Source organism: Lissotriton helveticus, chromosome 2_1 (genome assembly GCF_964261635.1).
Source record: "Lissotriton helveticus chromosome 2_1, aLisHel1.1, whole genome shotgun sequence".
Taxonomy (NCBI): domain Eukaryota; kingdom Metazoa; phylum Chordata; class Amphibia; order Caudata; family Salamandridae; genus Lissotriton; species Lissotriton helveticus.
The window spans coordinates 154,298,136-154,310,438 of record NC_136059.1 but is presented as its reverse complement, the minus strand read 5'-3'; the positions used below and the strand labels follow the sequence as shown (position 1 = coordinate 154,310,438).

Below are 12,303 nucleotides of genomic sequence, written 5' to 3'. Positions count from 1 at the left end.
TGCCAGGAGGGAGGACAGAGCATGTCGGGCAGTGGGACATGGATGGAATTGTAAAGCTGCACTGATGGGCGAAGGATTTAAACCCAAAATGGAGGCACGTATGGCTAACAAAAGAATGCTGGTTGTGCGGACAAGGAGAAGAGAGTCTTTTGCAAATCCTATGCTTCTGCCCCACACTTTTAGAAATTCGGAAAATTGTCCTTTGTGAGCTTTTGAGAAAAACCAACTAAGGTCATGCAGAGCCGCAGTCATACAATGCCTTGGAGGCCTGTCAATTGAACCATCTTGTAAAGCCATCAAGTTCTGGAAAATGGCAGCCAAAGAATTAGACAACATAAATGAATGAACTGGAGTGGTTTTGTCAAGACTGCTTGGACCTTTCTCATTTACTGATATCATTTCCCGATCTCTTGCTCACTGTACCGCCTTGCATCGCTCAAAATTGCACTGATTACAAATGTATACTCTGTGTATTAACTATTGATGGTGAATTAGTACATGACAGCATTGCGTCTCAATCTTTTGTACCTTTTTAACCCTCATTTTTTAACCAATTTGTACTAAGTGTTTTATCCACTCTTTTATGATGTTTAACGAAATCAAATAAAAGTATTATTGACTGGCTGACTGGCCCTCCAAACAGAAGCAGTTTCTGGACATGTTTCCCTACGTCCCTGTGAATGTCTTGTGCAAATATTGTTACAGATTGCATCACTTCTTATACAGTTTGTACTCGGATCTTTCCTCCAATGAAAAGGAGGAATGTTTGCCTCGTGGCGTAGCAGGGATGAATATTTTTATAGTGTGTTTTTTTGCCTAATTCCATGTCATAAATTGTCCGATGTGGCTCAAGATGTCTTTATATATTACATCTCCGCTCGGATCACGGCAAGGTGTATGGTAGCCCCCGTGCTCGCTGCAGGAGCATTGAGGAAGCGCAGGGCTCTTATGTAATAACCGCACCGCACGAGCTCAGCGGAGTTGTCCGTTTCCGGTGATCTGGTGCAGAGAGCGGAGGCCACTGAGGGATGGAGAGTGTGGGTGAATGATGGCCGCGGCGCTCACTCCTCCGATGCTGCTGCTGCTTCTCCTGCCCTCCCTCACTGCGGGTCACCACCTCCAGGGGCCCGGCCCTGCCGACAGCGGGGGCCCAGGACGCACTATCAGAGCCTTAGCAGGTAAGAATAGGACCCGTATCAAACGGAGCCAGCTAGCTAATCGAACCCGTGGGAGCCAGTGGTTTACAAGTGTGCAAATAACTCCGGTGCAAACAATAATAGAACTAATACAGCATGTCTTGTGTGATTATGCAACTTATTGTAACCCTGTTAGTCAAGGGGGTTACGTGTAATGTACCTTGTATGAACAGGTACCCCCATCTGTAAGCGGCTGCTAGTGGCGCACGGCAAACCGGGTGCACTCCATTGAGAATGGGAGTTAGTGTTAACATTAGTGGATTTACAAATTACTCCGCCTACATACACCCCCCACCCCCGCATCCCATAAACTGCAGGTCTCAAGGCCAGAACATAACTTGATACTAACTACTGATGACGCTATCGCAAACACACCCCTAGTCTAGGTATTTAAAAAGTGGGGTATAATGAAATAATATTACCCTCTGCTTATCAAGTTTGTAGCTCTGAGTGAGGTAAATGCAGTTAATCGCTTGCCCCGTAATGAGAGGAAAGGAACATTAACACCCAGCATCATGTTAGGAGTACGTTTATTAAGGCTTGTCTCAAAAAATCAATTGGGGAAGTGTAGAGGAGATGATAGAATCACCCTCCTGAACTAGACTTGTAAACAATGGGATTCTATCAATGTGAGTGGTGAATAATTTTATATGATATTCTCTAAACTTGTGAAAACGTGAAAATTAGGCCTCTCTGCGGGTGGCAGAATGAGGGCACTGTGTGTTTTTTAAAATACCCCTCACACACTATGAATCCCATAGTGTCATTCTCCCATCATTGGGGTCTTCCCGTCCCTCTACGGGGCGGGGCGTGCTTCAACCTACGAGTGACGCGGGAGCACTTCTATTTTTTGACAATAGGCTATGTGATGTGATGAGGATAGTGGTATGTGTTAGGGAGTGTAGGGACCTGTTTACGTGAATGGTGATGTAAAAAAAGTAAAAATTCCCTGGCTAGTCGAAAAAATTAATTTTAATGGCTTCGCAAGCTGGGAACATTAAAAAGGGGTTAGTAAGTAGAATTACAAGTGTAGTCTACTTTGTCGACATGACATGTTTCATAGGCAGACCCCTCCTGCCTACTCATCAGGACCTCTGCTGATCCCTACAAAAATACTCAATTATAAACTAAATGTTAAATGCCTATGGTCCTAAAACTTAACAGCAAAAATCAGCTGCTAGGTTTAGCCTCTGGGCTTGAGTTGGCCCTTAGTAAGGCATTATAATGAAAAATTGTCATGAAAAATGACCTAATATGGTCTCTGTGGAAAGACAAAAGGGAGAAAAAGGGTACATGATTGTAGAATTACAATTTGTCAAGCACAATTCATACATGGCTCATTTTTGCGTGAGTCACAATGGCAATTCTACTTACTTGCATGCAGGATTGTTTTTGTGCAGTAACGGGCACCATCCCCACGGTACACCCAGTTTGAGAGGTCATGAAGAACTAGGCCTCCCGTATCTGGTGGATCTTTTATGCCTGGCCCCACTATTGTGATGGAAAAGGGTATGGGTAAACCACGAGGCATCTTTGGTTTGTTCTTGTATTCCAGAATCCTTAGCCTTATCAGGGGTGGCTCAGATCCCTTGGTTGTCTTGTCTGAGGTAATATTTCGAAGGGATAGGTATGAAGGAGCTGTTTGACTATCGGGTCCTTATGACAGCGCAAACCAAGGATGCGGTACAACATAGCTTTCTAAATTATTGGTCAAAAGAAAGATTCCTAAAAGTACATTCTATGTCTGCAATCATAGGATATGTTCCACTTTTGTCAACCAATGAGATAGAACCATAGTTATTCTGGGTATCAAACCCAACATATCGCTGTTACTTATCATTTGTTAGACTTTGTAAGATTAATTTTTTGGTAGCTTTCCCTCAACAATGTACTTGGTCATGAGATTTACTGCAATGTCAGTGTGACCAAATAACCACACAAAGTATGTGTCATTTTATTTTGTTTTCACCCCTATATGATGTTCCTAGGCGTGATTTTTTAAAACCTGTAATGCAGAAATCAGACCTTAAAACTCACCAGGAGGGTTTGACCTATCCTCAGGGCCTTGTAAATATGGATGTTGATTAGACAGTTCCGAACTTTATCAGGAATCATTGGTAATAAGAAAGAGATATGAATGGGTCCTATTAAAACTGTATGGCCAGGCCCAGCATTGAATAATGTAAACATTGATAGGAAGACGTGTCTGGATTTTAAAAATAACTTTTATAGTCTTTTATTTCCCTTATCTGATGAGAAAAGGATGCAATTTAGTTGATGTCCCACAGATGTTTTTAAGATTATGGCCTAGATGTAGGTAAATCTCATTTACCGATTCATAAATACCGAATTTTACCGATTCGGTATTCATGAATCGGTAAATGAGATGTAGGTAAATATTCGGTAATTTTTACCGAATCGGTAGGAATCGGTATTTACCGATTCTGTAATTACAGAATCGGTATTTGTCATTGATTCCTATGGGCCTTGAAGCCCATAGGATTCAATGGCAGATACCGTTTCGGTAATTACCGAATCGGTAAAAATTCTGAATTTACAAGGGGGACAGGGTGTCACTTTGACACCCTGTTGCACCCCTGTTTCGGGCTTGTGTGCCGTGTGCCATGTGACACACAGACATGCCCTTAGGGCATGTCTGTGTGCCACATGGCACAGGTGTACATGCACAGATGTGCATGTACACTGGAATTCGTTATTTACCATGGAATAGTATTCCATGGTAAATAACGATTCGGTAAGGGCCTGTGGCACTGATTCCAGTGCCACCTACATATTGATTTACAGAATCAGTATATTTACCGATTCGGTATTTTACCGACTCTGTAAATTTACCGAATCGGTAAATATACCGATTCTGTAAATAAATTGTCCCCTACATTTCAAAACCCAAATACCGGTCGGTAACGGCCGAAATCGGCCGTTACCGACCGGTAAAGGTCTTCCTACATCTGGCCCTTTATGATCATTTTATATTTGAAAGATTATGTATGTGTTTTATCCCGATTGGAAATCTTCTGTTAGCTTGCACCAATGCTACTCGAATTTCTTCCAGTAGCATGCTTTATATTGTGCTTTTATGGGTTCACGCAAATCTGAATAAGGGCTTTATGTTGATGATCAATCCTGGGAGCCTTATTCCTCTTTCTATGTGTGATTTCTAACTGAAATGTTCGGGGTACCTATTTCCCTGTGAGCACTGCGCGAGAACAGCGGGGAGAGACTCACTGTAGCATGGGTTGCTCCTGGCTTTTCTCTCCCAGGGAGACAGCTTTATCTGGGTTTTCCTCAACCAGGGACTAGCTGAGCTTCTTCTACTGAACAGTCTTTCCTCCTGGAGCACCAGGCAGACCCCTTCCTTCTGTCAGTAGACAGACTTGCTTCTAGGCACTAGGCAGACACAAGCTATCAGACATTCAATCTCCTTTGTGAGGCTTCCGATGAGGTACACACCAGCCATGATCACACAGCAACCCTTTGAGCACTCTACAGAGCCCATTTCTTGGTCATGAAGAACTTGGAAGTGGTTTTCTAGATAGGAGATGTGGATATACTTTCTCAAACTCTAGAACCAGTTTGTGGTGGTTCCCTTCAAATGTCCTTTTCAAATTACTCTCCGCACAGCCTTTTTGGAAAGTAATGCATCTCACAGCAGGAAGTTCTGCTGTTTTCTTCAAACTGGAGCACTCACATCAAGGGCACAATTAAGTGGACTTGGCTGTTAGCATTTTTCTGTGATCAAGGACAGACAAAAGTGAGGTTTTGACCTTGAAAATACCTCCCTTTGAACATCAGAAACTGAAGTCCCACCCCTCACCCACACTATCAACCAAATGACAGTGCTAAGGAAGAACTGACCAGCAGCCCCTTGTTAACAATTTGTAATTGTAATTGCAATTATATAGCACTAACTAACCCTGGCAAGGCGTTGCAGCACTTTTTTGGGTGAGTAGCATGCTACTCCAAACTTTAAAATGGATTAGTGGTGAATAAGTATAGGGAAATATGAACTTGATCTGAGCGGTGGACATGTTTGTCTGTTATTTGAATTGAAAAGGATAGTGGAGGGATAGCATTTATTTAGCGCTTGCTACCCCTGATGAGGTCTTGAAGCATTTTTCGGCAAGTAGCGTGCTACTGCAGAACCCAAAAAGGATTAGTGGTGAATTAGTGTTGGGAAATATGACATTAATTTTGAGCGGTGGACATGTTAGTCTGTTATTTCGATTGAAAAAGGAAAGTGGAGGGATAGAAGAGGGAAGAGTTTGCATTTATATAGCGCTTGCTACCCCTGATGAGGTGTTGAAGTGCTTTTCGGTGGGTAGCACCCTAGAATGGAACCCAAACAGGATTAGTGGGTAATTAGTATAGAGGAAATATTAAATGAAGTTGAGAGGTGGACATATTAGTCTGTTATTTGGATTGAGAAGGAATAGTGGAGGGATAGAAGAGGGAAGGGTCTAGAAAGTCTTTTTCTTTCGGAGTTCATAGCAGTAGGAAGGGGTTTGGGATGAATAAAGGGGAGATGGGGGAAGAGTCAGAGGGAAGGGTTTAGAAAAGCTTATTTGGGAGATCTGAAGAGTAGAGTTATGAGATGAAGCGAGGAGGGTTAGTGAAGGCAAAAGCCTAGAAAGGGTTGTTTTGTGAATCATAGTAGTTGTATGGGGTTTGGGATGAGTGAGATAGTGGAGGTAGAGGATATATTGAGACAGGTGTAGGGAGAGAAATGGAGTAGTGCACTGGAAAGAGTAGTAGACTGAGGTTTGAGATGAGTCAGAGAGTGAGGTAGAGGATATATTGAGAGAGGTATAGGGTGAGAAATAGAGTAGTGCATTGGAAAGAGTAGTAGAATGAGGTTTAAGATGAGTCAAAGTGGAGGTAGTGGATATAGTGCGAGAGATATAGGGTAGTGCATTGGATATGCTGAATTAGAAGCACAGTAATAAATATAAAGATACATAAGTATATGGAAGGTATATACGTATAAGGAAAATAATATATGTAGATTAAAGTTATATTTAATAAACTCAGACTTTCAAGTGTTGCTGTAAATTAAGTGATTTTGTTTTGTAATTCAATAGTGAAGAAATTGTACATAAATAGTTATGATAAAAGATTTACTTATTGATGCAGTCACCTATATACATGTTAAACATAAAATAATGCAACTATAAATAATATGAACATTTGTTAAGCAGAAGTAACGAATATCTATATCCTTAAAACATAATTATCATACATGTCTATAAAAAGCAATACACATATGTAGGTACACATCTATATTCCAAATAGGCACTTATATAAAGAGGGATATGCAGTATATTTACGTTTGAGTATAGTGGTTATGTGGGGAAGAGCCAACTCTTAAATAGCCTCCTGAAGATAAGGTAGCTATCTGTGGATCTTATGTTTGAGCTAAAAAGTTCCATAGTTTGGCTGCTTGGAAAGAGAAAAGGATGTGCCACCTATGTTTTTTTCTTGTATGATGGGATTTTGAGGTGAGGTGCCAATTAAGAGCGGAGATTCCTTTGTTGAATGTATTTTGCGATTATATTCTTGATGAAGAGCGGTTCTGTTCCAGGTATCGCTTTGTGGGTGATACAAAGCAGCTTGAATGTGGATCTTCTGGCAACCGGTAACCAATGTAGTGCTTCAAGGTAGGGGAGATGTGGGCTTGTGGCTTTATGAAAGAATTAATGAATGAATACGCATTTCTTAAGTGCGTAGCTACCCGAAGGCATCCCACAGCTGATAGCAGTACATTCAAGAACTCTAAGCGGCATTAGGGAAACTGTAAGGTTTTAATTTGTTTCCGAATGGTCAGGTGGTTAGCCTCAAGACAGACCTTAAGGGGATGGGAGTTCCATAATCTGGAGGCATTATAAGAAAAAAGATGGCCTCCACTTCTGACTTTCCTATTTTAGGGACTGCAGCCAGTGTTTACTGTCCGAACGCAGGGCCCTGTTTGAACAATAAGGCAGAATGATGGAACGATTAATGGGCGATTCCTTACCTGCTAATGTCTTGTGTGCAATACACAGGGCCTTAAACTTGATTCTCTCTTGTATGGGAAGCCAGTGGAGAGTGGCAAGGGCAGGCTTTACCGATTGGCGGTTAGGAATCCTCAAAAGCATACGTGGTGCACAGTTTTGGACAATCTGTCATTTTGTAATGGTAAGGGGTGGAGCTCCTAAATAGAGGGCATTAGCTTAGTCCTGCCGGGAGAGAATCAATTTCTGGACCATTAGTCTTCTGGCAGGGAAAGTTAGGAGAGGAAGGACTTTTCGGAGCATTCAAAGGATTCCATAGCAACTAGCTGTCACCTTCCATGCCTGCTCCTTAAAGTCAAGATTGTTGTGAAGCCAAATGCCCAAGCTCTTAATCTGGTCCTTGGGCAGGCCACAGTGATCCTACATTAAAACTAGGAGACTTGCCAATGAGCATCAGCTCCTTCCTAGCCCCATTCAGTTTCAAATATGAGCATTCCATCCAGATTTCTACCTTCTCCAAGCACAAGGCTAAACCAGGCAATGCGTTGTCAAGATGATTGAGAGAGACAACTAGCTGTGTATCGTCGGCGTAGGTAACAATCTGGACTCCGAATGGCTCCACTATCTCTGTCAGAGGGCTCATATAAACATTAAATAAAGTGGGGCTCAAAGAAGACCCCTGTGGGATACCTCATCTAAGAGGCATATGTTCTGAGATAGAATCATCTTCAAAAACTTGAAAAGCCCTACCCTACAGAAAAGATTGCAGCCACTTTAAAGCCCCCCTGGTCACTCCTACATCCCTGAGTCTCTGAATCAGCAGCTGGTGGTTAACAGTGTCAAAAGCTGCCATGAGATCTTGGAGAATAACAGCAGCACAGCCTTCGACATCTAAAATGTTCCTAGATTCTTCTACCACTGCCAAAAGGGTGGTCTCTGTACCTTGTTATGGTCTGAATCCAGTCTGTGATTTGGCGATCACTGCTCGAAGGTCTTGGTTCCCACCTGGAAAAATAAACAGCAAACAAAGACATGTCGTTTATGTGGGTACCATATAGAAACTTTAAGCCACCTACTGTGCGTCTGTGAATCAGTAAAAGTAGAAAGAAGGAACTTGTTGAAAACAGTCTTAATTGATTTAAATGTTCGCACTTGTAGACACGCGGTAACAAGTTGGATGGGCGCCCCATCAAATATTTTAATATGTCGGGGGTAAAATTCATGATATTAGTAGAAAATGTACTCACGAAAGCTGGAAAAGATTAAATGCTTGGGGCCAGAAAAGGACTTTCTTACAGAAATTGTAAATATTTTAACAGAGTGAAAATACGCTTCGCTTTTCATGTAATAGATTGTGTTTTTATATGCTTTATGGTTATGAAAAACCAAATAAAGTTATTTTTTGACTGACTGACTGACAGTCTGTGATGGGTGGACGCAGTTATGGCTCTCCGAAAATACTGAGAGAGCTGAATTGACATGCTTCTCAGCAATCTTACTGATCCCTGGCAATAATAGAATAGGACGGTAATTCCCGAGCAGCACTGGGTAAAGATTGTTTTTTTAACAGTGCTTTTACCATAGCGCATTTCCAAGGGGGAGGACAACTCCTGCCAGAAATGAGGCCTTAATCAATTTCAGAATACCTGGGGACATCGTGACAAAGACTTGATTTAGAATGTCGGGGGAAACTGAGTCTGTGGAAGAGCCAGATTTTAATCTGTCTAAAATACCTCACAGTGATGTCAGGTTCAAAGGAGGGATTTCCTCCAAAGAATGTTTAAAAGTTTGAAACCCACTATCCATTGTAGGTAAATTTTGCTGGCCCACCACCTGAGGGAAGGAGATATAAATATCTTGTATTTTATTAAGAGAAACTCTGTCAGTCAGTTGCAGCAAGATGAGGCATCATCAGACGCAGCAGGTGGGGCGGGCGGTTTAAGTAGAGATTTTTCAATGAGAAAAAGTTTGCAGGGGAGTTAGATTCCAGCGTAATTCTCTCTTCATAATATAGAGATTAAGCAGATTTAACTTCTTCATTGTTGATTTATATGTAAGAGTAGTCTGGCAGCAGAGTTCTGAATATGTTGTAGTCTATTCTTAGTTGTTAAAGGTGATCCATGTCAGATGCTATTGGCATAATCAAGTTTAGACAGAGCAATAGCGATAGTAGCGATAGTAGTCTGGTCCTTGTGTGGAACTCCCAGGTGGGGGAAGTTGCGTTGCAGAAATTTTATAGTAACAAAGCTTGATCCTGCTAGTTTGTCCACTTGGGCATTCATTTATAGCTTGGAGTCCATTGTAATTCTGAGGTTTCTTACTTCCTTTGATCATCCGGCCAGGCTGCGTGTGAGTCATAATTGTTCTAATCGCCACATGAGTTTTTCCTTTTTTGGAAGCTTTCAATTTGACATGGCTCCAATTCATCCATTGATACATGGCTCTGAGACAACTGAAAATTGGTGAGTTTCAGTTGTCTTTGGGGCTTTCCAGTTTAAGAAGTATTTGTGTTTCATCTGCATTGTTATAGCATGTGAGCTGAAATTGATTAATTAGTACCAGTAATGACTTCTTTTAAATTTTGAAAAGCCTGGGTGGCATGATAGAGCCATGAGGGACTCCTGTTTTGTGAAGTACGGGTTGAAAGACAAGGGGGGCTATGGATGACATTAGTTCTGTTGTGAAGGTAGGATGTGATCCAGTTTAGAGCAGTCCCCTCAATGGCAGCTTCGTATAGTCTTTGTACGAGAGTGGCATGGTCTCAACCATGTCAAATGCAGCTGAGAGGTCCAAGAGACATGTTATGTTATATTTCATTTGTACAGCGCACAGCTACTTAAAGTGTCCCGGCGCTAACCCCTGAAAGTCCAATTAATCCACACTCCGAATCAGTATTAAAAGAGCAACGTTTTTAGTTTTTTTTTAAAAAGCAGTAGGTCAGAGACACTCCTCAGAGCCAGTGGTAACCGATTCCAGGCCAAGCCAGCTTTGCGGGCGAAAGAGTTACCGCCTAGCCTCTGGCGATTGAACCGGGGGTTCTGCATTACCAACTGATCCAAGGAGCGCAAAAGCCGGGGTGGTTTATAGAAGGTACATCTCTTCTGAAAATAACTAGGACCTAGCCCATACAGCGCGCGATGAACAATAGATAGCATTTTAAATTTGAAGTGAGACTACACAGGTAGCCAATGCAGGGTGTGTAAATGGATACAGACACTCTGTTTAGAAGTCAGTCCCAGTAGCAATCTAGCGGCCGCATTTTGGACCACTTGCAGTTTCCTAGTCAGATAAGCAGGGCTACCCACCAGGAGAACGTAGGCATAGTCCAGGCGGGATAAGATCAGTGCCCGAACCATGGTCTCCTTAGAGCTGACTGGCAGAAGAGGAAGAAATTTCTTCAAGATTTTCAGGGACCCAAAACATGTCCCTGTCAGCTTTTCTATCTGGGATGAAAAATTCAAGTCTTCATCAAACCATACCCCAAGGTTTTTGGCGGAGCCCTTGCTCGCCATCGGCCGAGGGAAATCTGAAGGCCATATTCTGTCCCTGAAATCCACAGGGAATGCGCTGTACAGGAGAACCTCTGATTTTTCTTCATTGCACTTCAACTGTGCGCCTGCCAGCCAATGAAACACCTCGGCTAGACAATGCTGCACTGCCTCCACCGAGTCCTCTCTCCTCTTCCATAGTGCTGCAACTCCGTTCTGGTCAACTGTGTTCTTAAGGTCATCCCAGATGGTAACAAGGGCAGATTCTGTGCGTTTTCCTGGATGGAATCTTGTTCTGACATCTAAAAAGTATAGAATTATCTTCAACTAATTGTAACATCTGGGCAAATGCTGCTCTTTCTTTCAATTTGTCTAAGAAAGGTCTGTTTGTAATGGGACTGTAGTTGTCAGGGTTACGTGGGTCCAGGTTTGTTTTCTTTTGTAATGCACATATGTAAGCCTTTTTTAGTTCTTCTAGAAATATTTCGGTAGTTAAGGAATTGGTGAAGATTCTTCTTACTGGTGTGGAAGTAGAGGTAGTTAGAAGAATTTTCCTGAAGATTTGTGGTGGACATGGAACAGAAGGACTCCCAGCAGGCCTGCTTGCTTTGACTAGGTCCATAAATTAATTGTGTGAAATTTGTTGGAAGGAATGGAGAAGCTAGGTTAGCGTATTCTTGGGGTGCTGTTTTGAAAAAGGGTCAGTGCTGGTGGTTTTTCTTTGTTTTAAATAGGAGTCCAAAGAGTCTGCTTTGGTTGTCTAATGATTTGTCAGTTTGTCCCTGAAATCTTGTTTAATGGAATGAGCTCCTTCTAGGCAATTTGGTTTCCGAAATTCTGTGAGAATTTTATAGAACTCTTTATTTGCACATTTAGCATTATGAATTATGTCTGAATGGCATCTTTTTGTAGCTTTTTGATAGCTTTTTGATAATCTGCTAAGTTTCTGTAGGTGAAGTTTGTCTTGATTGGTATTTGCTCTGACCCAGGTATGTTGCAGCTTTGCATTACCCAAGGTGCCTGTTTTCTTTTGTTCCGTTGTGTCATTCTTAGGGTAATTAGGATATCAAAAGTTTACTGTAACCACTCATATAGATTCTGAATGGAATTCATTGCGTCTAGATCTGCACTGGATGTTAGCTGTGTTTCTAAGTGTTCAAAATTGAGTTTATATCATGGTTGATAGGAGGATACATGTGTTGCTTTGTTTTGTTTTATGTTCGAAATCTAGCAAATGGTGGTCTGACCATGTGACTGGAGTCATTGTTTGAAAGGTAACTAGTTCTGTATTAGCAAAAATGACATCTAGAATGTGTCCAGCAATGTGTGTGGCTTTGTGAACGGTTTTATGTAGGTTCAGTGATTATTGTTTTCAAATGGGGCATATTGGGTTTCCCAAACCAAATGTTTAGGTCAACCAGAATGAATAGGTTGCAGTGTTGTGTTATCAGGTTTGAAACAGTATCTAGAAGTGTGTCTGGGAATGTTGCATTGCTAGGTGTTGGTCTGTAACGTGGCAGAAAGCCATAGGAGGAAGATGCTGTAGGGTTGCATCTGGTGAATAGGGCCTCACAACCTTGTATGGAGACGTCATCAGCTTTAGCAATATTT

The 12,303-nt window shown here is 41.9% G+C and overlaps 1 protein-coding gene across 1 annotated transcript in view; it reads left to right on the top strand.

Moving 5' to 3' along the window:
• Nucleotides 1-1,004: 1,004 nt before the first annotated feature.
• The window catches only part of LOC144819261 (complement factor H-like), a 174,453-nt gene continuing 163,154 nt past the window's right edge, over nt 1,005-12,303 (top strand). Inside the window, exon 1 of the mRNA XM_078677230.1 lies at nt 1,005-1,178. Coding sequence (XP_078533356.1) covers nt 1,046-1,178 — 133 coding nt within the window. The 5' untranslated portion in view covers nt 1,005-1,045. The remainder of the gene's footprint in view (nt 1,179-12,303) is intronic.